Source organism: Leucopleurus acutus, assembly GCF_964270905.1.
Source record: "Leucopleurus acutus genome assembly, chromosome: 5".
NCBI classification, from domain to species: Eukaryota; Metazoa; Chordata; class Mammalia; order Artiodactyla; family Delphinidae; genus Leucopleurus; species Leucopleurus acutus.
In genome coordinates this window covers 79,073,071-79,095,832 of record NC_139147.1, presented here as the reverse complement: position 1 = coordinate 79,095,832, position 22,762 = coordinate 79,073,071, and the positions used below count along the sequence as shown (strand labels likewise).

General features: G+C 39.5%; 1 protein-coding gene across 3 annotated transcripts in view; it reads left to right on the top strand.

The window, feature by feature from the left end:
- Positions 1-21,558, top strand: part of LPP (LIM domain containing preferred translocation partner in lipoma) — a 685,690-nt gene extending 664,132 nt beyond the window's left edge. For all 3 annotated transcript variants that reach the window (XM_082839405.1, XM_082839407.1, XM_082839406.1), the window contains 3 exons: positions 9,458-9,636; positions 15,244-15,364; positions 16,857-21,558. In XM_082839405.1, the coding sequence (XP_082695531.1) occupies positions 9,458-9,636; positions 15,244-15,364; positions 16,857-16,985 (429 nt within the window). In that variant the 3' untranslated portion in view covers positions 16,986-21,558. The remainder of the gene's footprint in view (positions 1-9,457; positions 9,637-15,243; positions 15,365-16,856) is intronic.
- The last annotated feature ends 1,204 nt before the right edge of the window (positions 21,559-22,762 follow it).

Genomic DNA, 22,762 nt, shown 5'->3' with positions numbered 1-22,762 from the left:
AAAGCACTTTAGGACACTATTTTTACATCTCTTTACATTCTTAAAGAGTGCATCTTACATTTCTCATCTCATTTAATTATCACAATTCCGGGAGGTAGACAGGACAGGATAATTATATCTCATTCTATGAATGATAAAATTGACACTCAGATTACGGAATTTTGTTCAAGATGCCGTGATATTCTAGCTGCTCTGCAAAGTGTCTGCCTCAGTGAAACTGGTCTGAATGTCTATTAATAACCTCTGTTTACAAGTTGCAAATAGCAGGCATTATAAAAGCTGGACCTAATGCATCATGCCATGATGCTGAGTTTAGGATTAGCCCCTCTGAGTTACTGGCCAGAGAACCTCTATACTTATCAGTGTGAGACAGCCTTGTTTTGACAGTGACAAAAACCCAAATAATGTAATATACTCCACCTAATGATTTTCCATTGGTCGTGTAAATAATTGTCAATAACTAACCAACAAGAGTTGTCATATTCTTATTGTTAACAAGGGCCGGAACACCAAAGAGAAGTTTTGGTGCTCCAGAAAGGATTTAGTATGGGGTTTGGAAAGAGTACTTCCAAGGTCATTGGTTAGAAACCTTGGTTTCTATACAGTGCTCAGCTCTTTCGCTAGTTTACAACATTAGGCGATCAACTTTCCTGAACGCAGTGTCCTAGTATATAAGGTGAGAGAGTTGGGCAAGATGATTTTAATAATTTTTTTCAAGTTCAAGCAAACTGTGTATTTGTGAAAGGCTATAGCACAGCAGTTTGCTAAAGGTTAATATCTCCATTCAATGTAATTGCCATTAAAGGGAACCAGATAGCAAGAGATAGGAAAAATCTGTTAATTGGAGAACAATGTGAAGTAGAAGAATGAACAGCTTTGTCTTTGGACTTAAAAGACATAGGGTTTCAAATCCAGCCACATTTATAGGCACATGGAATATAACAGGGGTAAGAATTCTACCATTCTACTGACTGTTGTGGAGATCAAATGAGGTCCTGGTTGTGTACAGTTACTAAACTTTAAAAACTACCAGAGCAAAGTGTCAGTTTTTGTTTTGAGAGTATAAAGTGATGTAAATTACTTTTATGAAGAACTAAGGTATTTAAGGGTTTGAAGTATAATAATTTTACATAAAAGGAAGAACAGCGTTTCCACAAAATTCTCATGGAAGCAGGGGGGAAACCTCTTAGGAATCCAGGAGCCCATTTTATGTTATTATGTAATCCAGTTGTCCCAGAGTATCATGCATAGAATTCCTTCAATAATCCATTTCTTTAAGTAGAGATGTAAAATATAAGAAATTTGATGGTGAAACAAAAATTGGAAATGTAGTGCTTACATATAATAATTAAATGATCAAGGAATGTCAAATTAATTCAATCTATGTTCTACTCTCCTAGAATTTGTAAGAATTACACAAAACTAGCATTTATTATACAGCCAGGCACTGTGTACTTGTTTTCATATATGTGATCTCATCTAGTCCTTACAACACTGCCGTGTAAATATTTTCATTCTCCTATACTAGATGAGGAAACAAAAGATCGAAGAGGTCAAGAAAATTGCCTAGATTTCAAACCCAGGTCTCTTAAATCTACCAGTAATTCTCTTACCTCACATAACAGACTCTTCTCTGGTTCCTGAGTTAACAAGTCCCAACAGACTGTACCTTAATGATGTTGTAAAGGGAAATCTATGATCTGACTTAGCTTGGAAGGAAAGGAATTCTACTCTTTTTTTCCCCTCTCACAATGATCTCAGTAGAGTGCTGTGATCTTTTAATTTTGCTCCTGGCATAAAGGTCTGACACGCTCATCAAGTCCCAGCTCCCCCATCATTTTTCTCAAGGGTTAGGAGACGTTCAAGATAACTGTTTCTGTTTGGAACGAACTAGTGTTCCACAAGGGCTACACTTTTTAAGGTAAAATCGCACCTCTCTGGGCCTGAAGGTATAGACAAACTAAATGTCCTTTAATGGAGATTCTTTTTTTAATTCGCTAAAGCTCAGATTGTAAGCCCAGCCTAAGTGCTTCAGAATAAACAGGAGGGCATTATTTACTTTGTGAAGAATGTGATTTGTGGCTCATGGAAAAATTGAATAAAATGATCTAATTGTCTTGATGTTTGTGTCCTTTCTGTGGGTTTTTGTCCCTTGTGGTTTTAAGACACATTTCTTAATTTTAAATCCAGTTTATTTAGTTCAAATATAAACAGAAAATCTTATAAGAATTGTTTTCCCTAACTTCTATGTTAATAGTCACACGTTTTGTTTGAGTTAGTTTAACACCAAGACACACGTCTCTAGCAACGTTGAGTTCCCTTTTACCAATGCTGCCCAATACACTGATTTTGTTACAATATTCTTCCTGTGAAATGAATTTTGTCTCAGTGTAGGCATATCTGGGACTTATATAATGAAGACTTTTGTTATAACACAACATTAATTCCAAAAAGTGTTATAATGTGGGTTTTTTTTCCAAGAGCCAACTCAAATCCCACTTAGAATAGATTCCCAGAATCGTACATCACCACCACATTGCCTGCTCCCTCACCATTCATAAGTAATTACTCTCTTCTCTGTGTTCCCATCACACATTACTCATTCCTCTATAACAGCAATTTGTTGTGCCCTTCGCCTCTAGCCAGTTATTTACAGAAGCGTCTACCTCTCCTACCATGGTGGGAACCTCTGAGGGCAGGCATGGTGTCCGTCTGTTCTCTCTTCAGCCGTACCTGCCAGGATGTTAAATGTTTTGTCCCACTCTTTAGGCTTCCTGCAGTGTTAAATTATGTGGAGAGGCAGCTCTGCTCATCAGAAAATCGTGTGAAAAGTTTTTTTAAAGGGTATTTATGAGAAAGCTGAGGTAACACAGGCGTTAGATGCAAAGAGTTGTGCTCAAAAAGAGTAACAGAAGTGACAAAAATAAGAACGTTGAGGTCCTTTTACTGAATTTTCAGTTACATGTTTCATAGCTGTCATTTTGTGTGTGGCGGTAATGACATCAAAAGAAAATACATCTTGATGTATTTATCAAATGTATAGCGTTTGATAAATTGACTCAAAATTTTTCCTGTTTTGAAAAATGAGAATTCTCATCTACAGAGTAGGAATTTGTATTCTAATTGGAAAATCACAGTCATAGGGATGGGATATCACTAGGCTTACCATTGTCATTTTCAGACTGTTATTTTCAGTCTGTTTTGAAACACATACTAGATATAAATACAGTATAGATTTAGATTAAGATATAGACATAGGCAAAGGACACTTTGGAAAGTGCACAAAAAACTTTCAGTAAGTAATGCGTGCCTCCCTGGGAGGCAGCGCTGTTGGGCAGTTTTGTACTGCAGGCTTATTAGGAAAACTACCAAGATAAAATGACGTCTTCATTTGTGAAGGAAACCCAGAAGTATTGTCATTACCTGGGAAGCCTTGATTACCAGAATCAAGAATAAGTTTGTATTCCAGAATTAAAGTAGGTAATACAATTATTTGAGTTTAAATAATGTCAGTGGCATTTCAACGGAGCTTGCTGAGTCATAGCCCTGTTCTCTTCTTACTGTACCGCGCTGCTATTCTGTTGGGAACACCTACACTTAGGCTGTGCCTCCCAACTTTTTTCACATCACGATTCATGTGGAAAGTGATGGCATTCATTCAGCACACTGGCGTGAGTAGATGAGGCTTCGCTTGGCCCAAGGTGACTGCTCAGGGCCTATGGAATCTCTGGCCCCTTCTGACCCTCCCAAATATGGTATCCCTGGGGCCTATTTGAGGCACACTGTGTCTTAGCCTGCCGGTTGAGAAGCTTTGCACTAGAGACTTGTTTTGCAGGATTAAATAGAATAATTTTATTTTATGTCAAGTATCCAGAGTTTATTCGTGATGAAACCAATATTTGTGGAGCATCAATTTTATGCAAAGATACTGTTGTAGATGCTAGGGATCCAACAATGAATTTTCTGTCTTACCCCGTGGGAGCCAATGAAATTGACAGTAGACGAACTATCTTAAGATCTCAACGTGTGTCCTCTCTTTATTTATATGCATGTAGCTTGCAGGTCGTCAGCCTTATATTTGTAATGTGGAGTATGTATGTCTACTGAAATATGGAATAGGTATACTGTGATACAGCAGTGGGGTTATCCAATGGATGGAGAATTAGACCTATACTCTAATTCCAAATCTTCCACTAGTAGTTTTCCCTCTCTGCACCTTAGTTTCTTGAATCTGGTAGTTGGACCAGACGGATGGGTTTTAAACTGTACTGTATGGATTCCCCATAGGCTCCATCCTTTCCTGTTCTTTATCCAGAAGTGATTTTGGACCCTTTTGGATATGCTTCTTTGATAAATTGTTTCCCTGAACAAAGGATTATGGAAGAGGGAGGCAAGTGAGGGAAGTTGAAAACTTCTAGACCAGAATAATCTCTAAAGACTTTTAAAAGTCTCATATTTTCTAATTCTCCTTTTTTTTTTTCTTTTTATTCTTAGCTCAACAAGACCAAAACTGTATGTAGAACATGAGATGTCACCCTTAATCTTTCCAAGAGTCTTTTCTGTTCCAGTATTGCTTTGGTACCTAAAAAAAAAAAAAAAAAAAAAAAAAAAAACAATAAAGACTGAATATAAGATCACATTTTAATTTTATGAAATGAAAATTTTAACATTTCTAAATGTCAATACTTTATAGTCTTCCAAATCTTCAAATATTTATGTCTCTTGATTTAAAATCTTCAACAGCGACCACACACACACCTAAGTAATATATAAATTTTAGGAATATTATTTTCTCCATCATCTAACTAGTAGTCAATGCTTATGTTACCTGTATGCTTCATTTAGATTCAGATGATTCTTCCAGCTCTTCTGACTGTGAATTAGAGAAGTTATTTATACAATATCCAAGGATAGAAAAGATACAACCAGATTGTATCTCTAATTTAAAAACAGTTGCATTGGGGGGTTTTGTGTACAAGATTTATTGGTGATTTTATTTTTACTTTCACTTAACTTTTTGTTCTTAATCACAATTGTATTGCCATCATTTCAGAAAAGTTCATAAGCTGTGCCTTTTAGCAGTTAAATAATTTCTTGGTTTTTCTGCTACTCTTAACATCTTCTCTTGTTAACCACACTCTCATTGAAGTAACTGCTTATAACATTTTCTAAAAATTCTTAAAAATCTCCAACAGGGCCTAGGATTTTTAAAAAGCGTAAAATCTAGACTCTTCATTCAGCTTAATCTAGAAGGTGTTTCACACCTGGTTACTTGTTGCCTAATGTGTGTCATGGACCATGGAGGTCCTGGGCAAGGATGCTTACTGTTGTGGATGCTGTATTGCACTGCCCAGACCCCCTTCAGGACTGAGGCTCTCACTCCCCCACTGGCTGGGATTGACGGTTCACAGCTGAGTCCCTCTCTTCTTCCTTGCAAGCAGCCCGTATCCATTGGCTGGCAGATGTAGGGATATAAAAGCCCTACCCCCTAGCTTCAAGGAAAGACAATTCTGCAGAGCCATCCTAACTCCAGAGTTCTCCGTGAAACCATCAGAAGCCTTTGTTATAACTGAATCATAGTTCAATTCCTCCCTCTATCCAGATGCTTCCTGTTCTCACCCACAGGCATGAGCTCAAAGCCACTCTTCAATAACTTCTTTAGTGCAAAGCTCTGTTTCAGAATCTGATTCCTAGCAAACTCAACCTATGACCATAGCTCCACACGGGGAGAGCAGGGTGCCACTGTTTGGTCACAGAGGTTGACATAATGCTTTAAATCAAGGACATTATAATATTCGGTGTCATAGAAGCATCATACAATCCTATGGGAGTGGAAGAAGTGACTTATTTTGCTTGGAGTATAACAAAGGAAGAATTACGAAAGGTTTTGCAGAAGAGGTAATGTTTGAGCTTAACTTCGAAGAATGAGTAGGTCTTCTCTAGACAAAGAAGGATGTGAGGTAGTCTGGGTTTGTAAAAGAACACAGCTTATTAAAGATGTGGCAGAGAGCTCAGTGTGGCAGCTGGAAGGTGGGCTCCACGGGTGGGGTCCCAGTAGAGATGGGTTCAGAGCCAGGCCATTAAACACTCTACTGATTTTGAAGGTTCTTATGCTGGAGTGTCCTCTTCCTTCCTAATTCCCATCTGTCAAACTTGGCACCCCTACTTCACATACAAGATGTAATTTGTAATATACTTAGAGACACCCTTCTTCCACTTGTTTGCTTGAAGACTTGTTATTTCTTTTTCTGTTTTCTTAAATACTATTTTATTTATTAACCGTTTCATCTTAACCTGCTTTAGAAAAGCCTCATGTTTATATAAAGAGTGTATCTTTTAGTCTGGCTTTAAAATAACCTTCTATAAAAAGACACAGAGATCTTTCTCTATCGTGCTTAAAATTCTACCTTAGCAATTTCTGGAATTCCAAGTGGTAAGGTACAGTAAAGTTTAGATAGTCCAGATTTCTAACACATGAACCCTCGTTTCAAGCCTCAGATGAAGGGTTGTCCAGTTGTTTTTAGTATATCTCTAGTAATGGAAACATTGACCTTCACCTGTTTCTGTTAATACTGATATATCACGGAGTAACAAAATTGCAGAGTTGGAATTAATCATTGTTTTACAGGTGAGAAAACCAAGGTCTAGAGAGAAGAAATCATTTACCTAAGGGAGATGTTGACAAATCCAGAGGGACGATTCATATTCTTCATCTAGCAACTTTGTCTCTCTATGGCTACATAATGAATTCATCAGATACCTATCTGAATTATTGGGAGGCAGGAAACGGGGGTACCAACCCATCCTCTGTCCCTAATCATCTCCATGACTCAGGTCCCAGCTGTATCAGTCTTCCAGGTCTGTTTTCTCACCTGGGAAATCAGAGGCCTGGACTAGAGGAACTCCCAGAGCCCTCCTCCCAGACATTTTAAGAGTCTTTATCCTCTCTTTAGGAGCAGATATGTCTAAGAGTCCTAGTGGGCCAGTTGAAGACTGAAAGGAGAAATAAAGAGGACGGGCTGAAGAAGGTTCACACGTCCTCCTCAACCATTTGCTAGTCCAAGCTTCTAGTCAGACGCATTCTTGGAGCCTTTATTTTCTGATTTAGGGGCATTTTACAATAGTCTCACTTTAGGTATATTTTACACTGTTCTTCCTTTGTAGCAGAAATGTTCAGATTACCTGTTCTTTAAACATGGACCATAAAGTCTTTCCTTAGAAACTGACTCTACCTTCTATGCTGCTGCTGGTTTTGAGTAAATGGGCTTGAATCTTGCAGCCAAGCCTCAATGCAAACAAAAATATTTTCTGGTCAAGCATTTTCTCGTTTGTTCAACTCCATTACAGGGTTGGCTTTAAAAAAAAAAAAAAAGTTAGAACCCACAGAAGAGCAAAACACAAACCCTGGGAAGACAGTTTCCAGCCACATTAGCTCAGATCACCAGGGTAGAAAAGAACCAGGGCCTTCATTGTCGAGATTATCGTCATCTCCACTCTCATCTTATGTTCTTCTGCTATTTTAATTTCACCACTTCAAAATGGGGGGAAAATAGGTTAATAGTTTCCATGAGTTTAGACTGTGACCAGAGGCATACTAAGCAATTTCAGAACCTCCAGCAACCGCAACTTGGAGGAGAGTACGGTGACGGATTTACTGTCCTCTGGATTCCAGAGTTAGGGGAATCGGGCCAGCACTGTGATGCCAAAGTGCGATGTAAACAATATTCCTTCCTTCATTCTTTTTGCACATGTTCATCCTGAGTTTCTTTTTATTCCAGGTAGTATACTGGGTGAAGCATGGGACAGAGAAATACATTCTTAAGGCATAGTCCCTGCCCTTAAAGAATTGCAGTATAGTAGAGGACATAGACATATGTGCAAATAAGTTCAATACAGTGAACACTGTAAGTGCTTTAAGCAGCATGAATTAAGTGCTCAGGAAGGGGAGAGAAAAAAGCAATTTATTCCAACTGAAGGCATTGAGGAAGGCGTTACCACCTTCTGACCCGTACCTTGAAAGGTCAAAATAGCAAATTGTGACTCCTTCTAGGCATTAGCCAATGCACAGAAATATGGAAGTTTCTCATAGGTTTGAACAGCAGTGAGCAGTCTGAGACGTCAGGGGAATCTGAGCCTAAAAAGGGAGTTTGCATGTCAGGTAAGGAACGAGCTATTTTCACATTGTGGAGTCATATAAGTTTTTCTAGCAAGAAAGCTGCTTGGTCACATCTGTGTTTTAGAAAGGAAACTGGAAGTCACTGTGAGGATGGTCAAGTGTTACAGGAAGAGAGATGGAAACAAGAAGCCAGTCAGGAACTGTTGCTGTAGTTGTCATCATCACACTAGTTATCTACCTATAGGCACGCCTTGCCTCATGCCCATTTAAAGGTTCTTGATTTCCACGTCCCTTTGAGTTCTGCATGATTCTAATCAGATCCCCATCCCAGGTTTATTCTAAATCGTAAACTCATTGAGTCAGTCCAGACTTCTCAGTGGAATATAGCATATTACATGTGAAACATGGCTGTTGGTAAGAGAGCATGGTATTCTAGGCAAGGATAGAAAGTTAACAGCTAATTGTATCAATCTTTCTGAGTCCTGACTCAATAAATGGTATCCCTTTTAAAGGGGGGGGGGATTTATTTTTAAAGCTGAGCATATTTTTAAAGCCAAATAAATTGACTTTCTTAATTAATTTCTCAAAACTGGAACCCCTCTAGGTTCAACATTTCCATCAAGAGTTCACAACACTAAGCGTGGGAATGGTGTTTGAATCAAGGCTTTAAATGATCCAGAGCCTCATTGATTATGCTGAGCTCTGATTGGGTTCTGCAACCAGCATGCTCTCTACAAGTCTGGGTCATCAGAAAGACCACTCTAAAATGTTAAGATCCTTGGTGACCCCACTAGGATTTTGATGACTAATCAAGTTTTAGAAGTAATAGCGAAGTATTCTTCCAGTGGAGAACCTGGACTATGTAGTTCAGGGGTCAAGAAACTATCGCCATGGCCAAATCCAGCCTGCTTTTGTAAATAAAGTCTTATTGAAACACAGTCATGCCCATTTACTTACACACTGTCTATGGCTGCCTTCCTGCCACTACAGCAAAATTGAGTTGCTCTAACAAAGCTAGAAGTATTTACTACATGGGCCTTTACAGAAAAGTTTGCTATTACCCCTGCTGCATTGGAAAGGAACACGAGTAGAAGTCAGACAACATGAATTCTAAATCCTAGATTTGCCACCCAGAACCTGCATGACCTTAGAAAAGCCACTTGATCCATCTGTGTTTCGTTCTCTCTGTAATGAAGATATATACTCTGCCTTCCTCCAAATACTGTGATAAGCACATGAGCCCATGTGTTCTGTAACAGTGCTTGCCATGCTGTAAGTTACTACATAAATGGAGCTTTTCACATCTTAGCCTAACGTTGGCATTTTTCTTTTCCTCCTCAGAATACCCTGGAGCAGTGCAGCGTGTGCTCCAAGCCCATCATGGAGCGGATTCTCCGAGCCACTGGGAAGGCCTATCATCCTCACTGCTTTACCTGCGTGATGTGCCACCGCAGCCTGGATGGGATCCCGTTCACCGTGGACGCTGGCGGCCTCATCCACTGCATCGAAGACTTCCACAAGTAGGCAGCCTACTCTCCCTCCTGCAGCCTAATTGTCCTCTTGGGGTCTATTCTTAGTGCCTGTATCCGGGCCTTCACACTCTTCTCTCTCCGAGCTATAGGATCCCCGGATTTGGTGGGACGTTAAAAAGAGGTTATTTATCCCCTCCTCCAATGCAGGAATTGATATTAGGTACTCCATGTGGTCCTCCAGCCTGGCCTCTGCTTCAAGACTTCCCTGGGGCTTATCCATCACATCTTTGTGTAGCTCTAATTATGAGGAAGTTGACTTAGCCGCAGAACATGTGTACTGGAAAGAGGCAGGGTCCTGGGGTAGCTCTCCCTGGCCTAAACATGAACAAGATATGTGACAGTGGACAAATTGCCCAATTTCTCTGAGCTCTTCAGTTTGGTCATTAGACCAGACCCTGTCTTAAAGCTTCCGATCTGAGACAGCCTAGGGTTCTCCCTAGAGCTGACCTCTACGTCTTGGCCACTGTGCATGTAGGAGGTTATGGGAGGGACTGGCACAGGAAACAGTTCAACCCCTCTTGCTAATGCAGCCTCTCACATATTTGGAGGCTATTTTATGCCATTATCAGCATATTCACACCCTCTGCTAAGCTCTACCCCCACCCAGGTCTTCTCTTCCTCAGGATATTTCCTAATCTTTCGATGACGATTAAAAAGTAGAATCTTAAGGTCAAGACCGCTTAGCTGATGGGCCTGGAAAATTATGTCACCACCTCCTCACTTCTCTAATTTGTCGATCCCTCTTTATTATAGCTGGAGTTTTCATGACAATTGTATAGCTTTGCATTTGGCTTATTCTTATTTGGCCAGTTTGTTGGCTGGTTAATTGGTTGATCACATTTGTCGCATATTTCTAGGAACCATACGACAGCTATAGATGTGGTTTGTAAATGGCAGACACGGAGGTTTCTGGCTTGTGTTTGCTGCGCAGTGGCTTTAAGAACCGTCTGAGGCTCTCAGAGAGATGAAGCCCCTATGGCTCACCAGTTGGGGTATCTGTTCTATGGCCTCCAGATGTGCAGTCTTGTGGGTTCATTTTCACCGCTCTGTCGATTGTCAGCAACTGGGAGGTACTTGCCACAAACAGTTTGGGGACCTGAGATTCATATTTAAAAAAAAGAATTTCCTGACCACTTTTCAAGTAGCAGGGAAAGTGAAAGCCTCACCGAAAGATGTGAGGCTGAATACATTGAAAAAAAACAAAACAAAACCCCAGAGGCAGGAATTCTCGACCTGAATTAGACAAGAAAGGGCTCCCTTTGAAAGGGCAGTCACAGCATAAATTGTACTTCACGTTATTGATATTTTTAGCTTCTAATTACACATGAAAAAAAAAAAAACCTGCGTCTATTTAAGGGAAGTGAAAAGATACCATTGGGGAGGGTATTTCTGTCACTGTTTCTCTCCTTTCTTAGACTTACCCTAATCCAAGAAAGACTGATAGATATAATCAGAGCACACATGTTTCTGTTGCTGAAAAAGACTGATATGTTACACCCCTCAATTAAAACAGGAAATCAATTCTGACGAATGTAAGTTTATATCTATGCCATTTATCTTTCATTTCTAGGAGTGGGGAGCATAATTAGAGACTTGTGACTGGTGACATGTGTGTGGGTCTGAACACTCCAGGAAGGCAGACTTGAGCAACTGAAAGGGAAAACGAATCTGAAACCCCCAATGCTTCCCATCACCGCTAATTCAGTGGCCAGTTAAAATACAAATTATTAAAAATCATGTTGTCTGCATGATTGGCAGGTATGCAGGGGGAGAAGCTTTTTGATCTTTTCTCCATTTCCCAAAGAAGAATAAAAGATACATTTTACAGAACTCCGTTTCTGAGTCTTGAAAGGACTGGAATAAAAAGCAGCTACAAGTCCAACCCATTAGCCGTGTCTTAGCCATGGACATTGCATGGCTAAGAAGAGTGGACTGCAGAGAGGGGAACATAGCTGCCTTCTGCAGATTCCTGGTCATTCTGAACAGATCTCCCATTTGTGGGCTTTTGGGAGATGTATTTCAATTCTGTTCAACCACATCTATGAAGAGCCCTCTATGTGCCAATTACTGTGCCTAGTGCTAAAGGAGAGAAATTGCATAGGTAGAAATACCTAGAGAAGCCCGTCTGCATGGAGCTTGCCAGGAGGAGGGGAGAGAATAAGTGCAGATTCTGTGTGATAGGCACCAGGCAGAAAAGACTGTAAAGGTGACGATGTGAGGCACGGGCAAGGGCTTGAGCTGTCAGAGCCAGAAGATATTACTCGGCCCTGGGATCTGAGTAGGCTTCTGGAAGCAGAGTGTTTTAAACGGGAAATGGAGATTCTTGGCAGAAGGAACAACTTAGGCAATAACGAAGGGCCCAGAGTGAAGAAAGGCTCTCTGCTTTCAAGAAAGAGCCGCTTGGCTGAAACTAGAACAGCCTGCGAATAGAAGCTATGGTGAGATGCACGAGGCCCAGGAGAAGGGATTTATCTCTCCTGCTTAGAAACCCGTCCTTTAAACTGGTGCTTCCCAAACTTCAGTGGGCTTACAAGTCGCCTAGCGATCTTGTTAGACTACAGATTTTAGTTCAGGAGGTCTGGGGTGGGAGTGCCTAAGATTCTGCCTTTCTGACAAGGTCCCAGGTGGTCTTGGACTGCACTCTGAGTAACAAGGTTTTGAAGTGCTATTTTTAAAGTCTTGCTTATGGGCTGTCCCCTCCATAACTGCCATCAGTCAGGGTTGGCCCAAATCCTCCATCCTATTAGGCAGAAACCCTTTCCCATATGTCATTTCAGATGACTGCTCAAACTAGTTACCTGGCAGACTGCCTGTATCGCACCCTCACCCCCAAAACACACGCACGCACACACACACACACACACACACACACACACACACACAGACTTACTTTCCATTTCACCTAAATGGCCATCTTTCAAGGCCCAACTCAATTATCATCTACTCTAATAATCCTCCTCTGATCTCAAACGCTCCCTAAACCCATGTTTGAATTTATATCTCCTTCTCTGTGTTTTATAGTTTTGTAAATTCACTATAGATAGCACTTTACATAGCCTGATTAGTAACAAAGAATACACACACACACACACATGCACACACGCTATTTTACAGTAACCCCCTTAAATCATTTTTGCAATATGGTAGGATACGTATATATGTTAATAGAACAAATGCAGAAATATATAGAACTCCCTCACCAGTGTGATTGCTGGAGTTTGAGTTTATTTCTGTATTCCCAGTGCCAGGACAGTGAGCTCAGAAAAGCAGATTGATTTAACTGACCCTTTCACTGTGTTGAGTCTTTATTCCACTATCTGTGCTTTCTTATCAGGGATGTTGCATGCATCCATTTATTTGTTTACTCAGCATCCATTTGTGGATTGCCAGAAATGTGCCAGGACCCAATGATTAAGATCATCCCTCTCTGAGCTTTGGCTCCCATGGCTGTAAGGCAGCAATGATAAAAGTATTTCTTAATAATGTTTGCTATGAGTAAAAAATAAGGCTCAGGGTATAGAGTGCTTAACAAGGCTTGGCGCAATAATAAGCACACAATTTTAACCATCAGAAGTGTTTGTATCAAATTAATTTTATTATTATTGTCTGCTTAGTGAGCTGAGCCTTGAAATAGACCACCTGGGATTTTTAACAATCCTCCAAATGCCGGCCAAGGAACACAGTGGGGACGGTGGAAATCACCTCCTGTCTCTTCACTTTGCCTTTTCCCATCATAGAAATGAGGCCAATTGGTAAGAAGAAATCATTACTCAGCAAGAATACAGTCTGTGCCTTTCCAGAGAGGAACCTTGAGATGGAACATAAAGGCCTGAGCAACATCTTTTTATGCGAAATGTGGCAAATACTTCATTCCATTAGATATTGCCTGACTTTCTACCTTCTGCACCAGCCACACTAGTTATTTCTAGAAACTCAGAAATAGAGCAAATCCTGGCCTTTGGAAGCTCACAGTTTTGAGGTCTCCAAAGATATGCAGATAATTACTGCTAAAATAGGCAATTTCAGTGAAAGATATTTTATCCTCAAGGAGTTAGTAATCCTACTTGGGGACATTGGGGAAGACTCACAGATAAAGTGGTAGGCAAGACACACTTCTGACCTCACAGACTTTACAGTCCCATTGGGTTTGGGGAAGGAAATTTTGCAGCTGATTCCAGAAGGCTGCTTATTTCACTACTGATGACCCAGATTCAAAAATAATCAAGTAGTCCAAAGCAATTTTTTTTGCCACTGAGTATGAACTTCTTGCATAAAATACCAATTATAACAACTCTGATTACTGCCACAATTGTACCATGATCCTTTAAATTTTTCTTTCATAGCAATCAATTGATCTGCTGCTTAATTCATATTTATTTAGATTGCAGCCATACAGATGCCTTTTGGGTGCTGCTAGGAAAATTAATATGTACATATAGAGTATAATGTATGTAAAGATGCTTTGACAACCATAAAGTGCTCTGCAGAGAGTTAGATTACTATCATTATTTCTTTTTAAGTCTCTCTACAAATAGATAAATTTTAACATCATTAATCTTAAAACCATTACTGAGCTGCTCAGTCAAACTGAGCTGCTCAGTCTTTCTTTTTTAATCTTTTCAGTTCTTATCCATGTCCGTTTCAAATCACGTCTCATTTCACACCTTCATAAAGACAACACCTAATTTCCAGAAGATACATATGGGTGCACAGCCTATATTTGCAGCCTATTAATCTGTTACGAGAAAAAAAAATGTTACGGCCATTGGTCATATTAAGGAATATTAAGAGATGAGGAAATATTAAAATTTCTCACCAAGAGTTAACCTCAAAAACATATGTGTGTGTGTGTGTGTGTGTGTGTGTGTGTGTGTTGGGTGGTATATTCATATACACATACCCTTTGGAAGTTCTAAAATCCTTTGAAGAATAGAGAAGTGGACAGCTTTATAATTTTTTCTTTTTAAACAAAAGTTTAACACAACCAAAATATAGGAATTGCAGATTTGGCCATAGGAAGTTTGGTATAAAGAGTATTTAAACTCGCTAACCTCTGCTGCTTTGAAAAGATACGTATTTGAGGTTTCTTGTGTTCATTCCTAGAATTCAAGACACGTTTCAAAGAAGAGGCTTAATAATTGGGAATGAGGCAAAGTTACCAACCTCAGGATACTTGGGTAGGGCCTGGGGAGCACATACAAAAGTCTAGAAGCAAAAGTCAGAAACAAGTAGGGGCCTCCTTGCCTCTCTGGCTGACCTGCCCAAGCCCAGGGTTTGTGTTTGCGATCTCTCCACAGGTGAATCCCACGCCACGGTAGCTCTTCATGCAGAAGCAGTTCACACACTCACTCCCCCACCTCACCAGATATCATGGTATTTATCATCTAGAAGGACCTCAACAGTCACCAAGTGTGAGTCCCTTATTTTAAGCTGAGGAAGCCGACTCAAGGAAAGTGACTTTTGCTCAAGGTCACACAAGACAGCAGACCAGGTGTCCTGGCTCTTGGTTTACACCTTTTCTTTTCACCTCCAAGTCTCATCTTTTTGCCAGTGTTCATGCTCAGTATCTAACCAGAACTATCTCTCTGTTTTCAGGAAGTTTGCCCCCCGCTGTTCTGTGTGCAAGGAGCCTATCATGCCAGCCCCCGGCCAGGAAGAGACTGTCCGGATTGTGGCTCTGGATCGCGATTTCCATGTTCACTGCTACCGGTGTGAGGTCTGTGGTCAGTGCCCCCTCACCCTGCCAGGCCCACTAGAGCCGGATTTTCATAAATATAGCAATTATTAAATCTGGGGGAGCCCCTAGTGCCTGTGTTCATGGGACTTGTGTTTTACAAGAGGCCTGTAACCCAGGCTGGAAGTGACAAGGGAGCCTCTTGGCCGAGGGCCATGTCTTCATTTATACAGCAAAGGGCAGCAAGTCTTTCTCCTCTAATCTGGGTACGAAAAGGTATAAAATCATTCAGAGAATGATTTTAAAACATTTTCTTATCGTCCTATGACTTACTCAGAGCCCCTCTTTGTTTTTTTATTTTTATTTTTTTGCAGTACACGGGCCTCTCACTGTTGTGGCCTCTCCCGTCGTGGAGCACAGGCTCCGGACACGCAGGCCCAGCGGCCATGGCTCACGGGCCCAGCCGCTCCACGGCATGTGGGATCCTCCCGGACCGGGGCACGAACCCATATCCCCTGCATCGGCAGGCGGACTCTCAACCACTGCGCCACCAGGGAAGCCCAGAGCCCCTCTTTGAAAGCACTTTTCTTGTTTGCTACTAGCTCTCCTGAGTGCAGCGGTTCGCATTAGCTGTCTGCGAGAGATAGTATGAACTTCTTTATTACCACATCCTCATGAGATTGGCTCTTCTAGTCCCACGAGGAGATTTTCCCAAGACACAGGCTGGTGGAGCTCGCAGGGTGGCCCCTGCTCTCCAGGACTGCAGTCATTCCATTCACCGCCTGAGCTGTAATGACCACCTGTTTCATGCAGTGTGCTCTGTGTGGCCCTACGTGCCTCTCTCTGGCCTTCACATGAGCAAAGAGAATAAAAGACTTCCAGCTTTTACACTAGGTTTTATGACTAAAGAGAAATGGTGTCCTCTCCTCCGTGCTGTATCCTTTAGAAAGTACAGCAGGTCATTTCCCTCTACCCCCTGCCCCCAAACCTTAAGATTTTATTTTCTTTCTAAAGTTGGAATAAGTAAGTAGAGCCCGTTGGTGGCCCTTCTGCTTAGCAGGAGTCACTCTACAGCTTAGCTTCTGCCCTGGAGTTACCAGGAGATTCTGTCCCTGCACCTGTGTATTACTTTTGAGAAATCCTTAAATTAATGATAAATGGCAAAGATGAATTAATGATTCGGGATCTATTCTTGTTTTATTTTCTCTTGTGCTTGTTCTCGTTGTTTGGGTGAGGGGAGCAAAACTACTAGTTGGGAGCCTAGACCCTCAGGTTCTTCTTTCCCTGTACCTGTATTTCCCATTAAGTGATCTCAGGAGGGTCATTTCACCCTGTTCATATTGATGTCCCCAGTCTCTACTTAAGCTTAATGCAAGGCATACCATGTTATATCCTGCAGAAGGAGTTGAAGGGGCTGGTGGTGTATGAAGAGGAATGGTAGTAGTTGGCCTCATTACGGAAGCCTTGAATGGAAAGCAAAGGAATTTGTTTCCATTTTCACTGATATCCTTTCCATCTGTCTTCCTTCTTCCAGGATTGTGGTGGTCTCCTGTCTGAAGGAGATAACCAAGGCTGCTACCCTTTGGATGGACACATCCTCTGCAAGACCTGCAACTCTGCCCGCATCAGGGTGTTGACCGCCAAGGCTAGCACTGACCTTTAAATCCAGTCACCTATTTAGCGGTTAGTTGGTGGCTCTGAGAAGGATGAAACACAAGAAAAAAAAATATAAGAAGAGAAATAGGAAAAGAGAGGAAAGGCAATCAAGCTATGGGATGGTCTCTACTTCATCCACTATTAACCTTCCTTTAGAAACACATAGAGTATGAGATGTTTTAAAGTTCTCACCAAATACACATTTCACATTTAATCATGTAGGACCTTGATGGGCCTTTGTTCCCAAGGACTTGCACATTTTTGCACGGATTATGCTCCATCCCATTCACTTCTGCATTCCTTTAACTTTTAATCCCTATGTTTGTCTCACTTTTCATCTGGTTGAATGGCTTTTTTTAGTGTGGTATTTGCTGTCACACAGCTTTTCCTGGGTGAGTTTGCCAACTCACAGGTGCTTTTAGGCTTGAAGGCTCCATCCTATCACTTCCACATTGCCAGTGAGCATAAAAGATAGCCATTCTTTTTCTGTGTATTGAAAAATAGTTCTTTCTGTTGCTCTAAACTAGTCGTGTCCCTTGGGAAAAAAAAAATGCACAATTATATGTCAGGCTATAAAGAATTTAAGCTGTAAATTACATAGGTTAAAAGAAGCCCTCATTGAATTTGCAGCCATCCTAATTCAAAATCTATAATGATCAGTGTTTGGGGCTCATTTGAAAACAGATACTGGTGAGAGAGAACCAAACTTCAATATTTTTCTAAAGAAATTACAGATAGGGTATGCTGGATAAAGCATTTTGGGGTTATATTTGAAAAACTCATTATTACCCCAAAATATTATCTTAAGATTTTCCTTTTCCATGCTACCTGGACATAATAATATGGACAAACTTGGTTTTCTCTAGAATATAACATTTCCAATACTGTTCTGCTTTTCATGTCAGAAATATTGCCTTTTTTTTTTTTTAAATATCCAAACACAAGTACCAAAATTGACTTTTTCTCTAGAGGAAAATAGCTATAAAGAGCGGTTTAAAAATTTTTTTTTCCAGGCCCCAGGTCCTTTTTGCCTGACAGTTGCAAATCAGGGCACATAAAATTGTGTTAGTTTTGTGTAGTTTACTTTAAAAAGACAGGAAAGCTTGAAAAGATTGTGAAACCACAGTCTCATTATTCTTATAATCCTTCTGCAACTCAAATTACATACTGCAGAAGACATTTTCATATCATCGATGTGACATTTACACCACACTTTCAAAGACAATCACTGAAAAAAAATTGCCTTTTTGAGCTAAAAATATGCAGTCTCTGCCTAGAATCTTTATTCAAACTCTTATTGGGCAGTGAAATGCTTCCTTGCCAGCTCCAGGACCGCATATACTTTATTATGTTTTAACATGTTTCTTTTAACGAAGGACACTTCTCTTAGTAGCAGGTTACCGTTTTGTAAACTAATTAAGTATCTTGGATTAAGATTAGTTAAAACTTTCTTCAAATTTTTCACAAGTATATACTTTTAAATTATGAAGTACTTTAAATATAAACAAAAGTATAAATAATAATATAATGAATCTCTGTGCCACCCAGTTTAAGAAATCAAATATAACAAATATAGCTACATTCCCCTGTATACCCTTCCCTGATTCCACAGATATTTTTTCATGATTAGAAAGTGACAAAGTTTTCTAGTCTGACTTTTGTTTCTAATTTTTAATTTTAACACTCAGAAATGAAAAATTGTGCGTGTTTTGAATTGCAACCCAGGCCTCAAGAGTCCCAGTTAAATTTATTTTACTTTAGTGGGAATAATCATAAAGGTGGTTGATTTTTTTTTTTTTTTCTGTAAGAAGTTCTTAAGCTTATAGCTCTTCTGAGTTCATCTGTGGCTTATTTGCTTTGGTCCCCAAACGGTTTTGTTTTAGAACCACCACAGTTACAGCTTTTCAAAGGGCCCTTTGACCCTTGACTGTCCTTTCCTTACCTTGCTGCCCTTATCCTTGATCTCACATTTCTCATAATGTGAAATACAAGGGGTCCACTTCGGGCAGCATATGAATTTTAGGATACAGTGGCAACTGTATCTCTGAATTTCTGTCTTCCAAATGAAAGGCCAGACCATGCGGATGATCTCAAAGAATACTGACTGTTAGACAATTGAGGTGATAATGATAATATAATCTGCTTGAATTGTTTCAGTAACTTGTTTTCTATGAAATACTTGGGGGGAAATTGTCTTTTGGTCAAAAGCAAAGAGCCCAGTTTATTGAGAGATAGATTTTATCTCTTGAAGTGCAGTCCTATTAGTATGAATTGGATTTTATCTCTTGGAGTGCAGTCCTATGAGTATGAATTTTGCCAAAGGAGGGAGAATTTATGAAATATTTATACTATAAAAATGCAATAACATTCTACTTGTTTGTTACATTTAAGTCCTTATGTAACTGAATGTTTACATGCAAAAAAAAAAAAAAAAAAGAGAGAGAGTAATAAAAAAATGCTTTCACAGACCCCTCACTGTGGCATTGCCAGAATACTGCTTGCTTACAATCTTTATAGTGCATTTTATCACATAACCTCAGAGTGTCTTTACCAAAGATTTTTAAAGTAAATCTTTTTAATATAGACTTATCATACTTTTATAATAATGAATGTGCACACCTACGTATATAGATATTTAGATTTAGATTTTTTTTTCTTTCACAAGGTATAATAAGGAAAGGATCCTAAAATATTTTATTTCAGGATTTCTTAAATATATGATTTATATTGCTTTCTTATCTTCTCTTAATCATTTGGTGTCAGCAATGCCAAATCACGTTTTACTGTTTTAGCTACATGAAATTTTGCCTATAACAGAGATATAAAGATCTAATACCTTAAGGATTATAATTCTACTGTCTTTTGATATATTGTCTTGATTGTTAATCATTTAAATACATAAGTAATAGAAAAGAATCATAGCGTCTATAAGAGAAAGTTTGTAAAAATATACTAAAAATATACTGGCTTTAAAAAAAATTGTCAAGAACACAAATATTTGGTAATTTTATGTAACATGAGAGACATGGAAAAGGAAAAAGAAACCCACTGTGTCTTGGGCTCTGCAGACCGTTTCATAGTTAGATTTCTCCATTGCCTGGATCTCCAGCTCATGGCAACTCAGTGTGGAGTCTCATCTGCAAATAAATCGGCCTTTAAAACTCAAAAATAAGTCATGTGTCCCAGCAAAGCGCATCAAGACTTTGAGATCCTGAACATGTCTGCAGCTCAAAGATGTGGGTTCTTTTTTCTTTCATTAACAAATTGTTTCTGTAAGAGCAACTTCTCTGATCACAATTACTACATTGAGTGTATGCTGATTAATACAGTGGAGATATCAACAGTATAATTGTTTTCTCACTATGAAAGATTCTGCAGAGATGTTTGTGATGATGTTTCAAGCATATAAAACTCTCAAGTGTTTTATATTTGGGTCCCAGGGGGAAAAGAAGAGCATGTTACCATGGGGCTATAGTAGAGGGTTTATGGAATATAGACAGGACTCTGAAAACACAACTTCCAACAGTTTTCCTAGTTAGTAAAAATCCTATTAATGTGAACCAGCCAGGAGTAACAGTGTTATTTCTATTTGATATGTTTTGGGCTTCTCTTGTCAAATCTGTGTCGGCTGCCCCTTGATCCCTCCATTATCAAGTTTTGCAGGGTGTTGGGGAAGTTATGGCAGCTGCCAGGGAGATCAGGGAAACACTGATGTAACCTCACAGCCTCTCACCATTCCTCTTGGCTTGGAAAGGCTTTTTTTCCATATACATTTCTAGAAATATTGCTATTCTACCTTAGTATTTCACATTTGTAGTTTAAACAAGCGATTGTCCATCTGTTGCCTAGAGCTACAGTACATGTGTGTTATGAATGAAATATGACAGCATGTTCCATACCATGCTTTAGCCATCTGTAGGAAGCCAGGAGGCTGGAAAAGATATACCTCTGCAAAATGTGCCTCAAGTTCATTTCCTGAGATCGCTCTTTTGGTGCACTTTCATGGGAGACAATCAGAGAGCAACATGGATTTGTGCCTTATTTTTAAAGAATCTTTACACTACTATGAATGCTCCACTGAAGAGTCTGTCACTTAAATAGCCATCCCCAAATCTCCAAGATATACTCATCAAAAAGTCAAAATCCAGAGAAATCTCAACTCTTCATCTTAGTGTATTCTAACAGTATTTCTGTTCTCGCCATCTCTTAGAAGTACCTTACGGATTCCTAAATTAGGTAAACATTCTTATGCCACGAGGTGATGTCTTGGGTGTTGTTAGTGACTTAGTGGTCTTACTGTCGTTTTAGTTAGATAATGAAGAAAGACTTCCACTTGAGCCTTTAACACCTATTCAGCATGTCCACTTTTTTTTTAATTGCCACAATTTTTTTGGTTTTTGTTTTTAATTTAATAGTGTACAGAACAAGTTGAGGATCTTGGTTCTGAGTCATTATTATGGTGCAATCATGAACATTTCAGGTCAAGTTATTTCCTTGACAGATAACTTTTCTCATGAAGCTGTTGTTTAGTTCACTTATATTTCAACCTTTAAAAAGTGATCTGATTAAAGCTGTGTGGCGTGGTGAGAGTTCTTCCTCTCTCTCTCTCTCTCTCTCTCTCTCTCTCTCTCCCTCTCCCCCCACCCCTACCCCCGCCTTGTCTCCCTTCTTATTCCTTCCCATTCCTACTCATTAATGTTATCGTGCTTGGACTTTTCATAAATAAGTTAAATCAATGCATTACAAGCCATATGGAATTATGATCATATTAAAGGAAGAATTGTGCCGCAAAATATATGTGTCATCCATCAATTCTTTCTTTAAAAGTGCCTATTTTTCCAGATTGTGTTTATTCATAAAGTGAGGTGAGATAATAGAGTCTTTCAGTTTTATTTTAATGAGTTTTCATCAGGGACTCAGATCACAGAGTTCTTGGCAAATTCCTTTGTGACTGGCCTACTTCTCTCAGCTATAGGCAAAGTGATCTCTCTAAGACTAGGTTGAGATTTTTTTTTAATCCAAAGCATTTTGACCAACAAAACAATCATATTTTTAAGTGGTGGCATGTTATTTTAGATCAGTGAAACTTGAGAGTTTTCCTTATGGCAGGGGAAAGCTATTATTCTTCTGGAATTTTTACACATATCAGCATTTTTCCCATGACAGTAATATTAAACCCTAATACTTGAATCACAGTATTTTGCAGGGAGTAGGTCAGCAACAGAGTTTTTCCTGAAGCACGGATTACAGACCTGTAGTCTGTTTATAAAAAGCAACCTGAGAAGAACAATCTGGGTCTTTCGGTAAAACATTGTCTTAAAATGAGTCTGAGATTCTTTTGAACTCTGGCTAATACTGATCAAAACATGCCTTCTGTGTCCATTTTTTATAAATTTGTTTAGGAAAAGCTTATAATTCTAGGACTGTATTTCTATTTTGGGTTTCTGCCCTTCTGTTTTCTACAAGTCGATCTTGATTTTCCTTTTTAGGAGGGTCACAGATGAGGAAAGTAAAAGCATAACTAATACGTACGTAATTCAATACACAAATGAATTGGCCGAGAATTAATGATAGTCTCAGTGAATGTGTTGTTTTGATAAACGGGCAGAGGTTTTGGGGTTTTTTTTGTTTTTGGTTTTTTTAGTTTTTTTTTTTTTTACCTGTCTCCAAGAAGAGAGGGCTTTGGCGGGGAAGGAGGAATTTGAGAGAAGGGGCAGGTCACAATTTAAACAATAAGATTCTTGTACAGTGTAACTCAGAATTTTCATAGGGGTTTTAAGGATT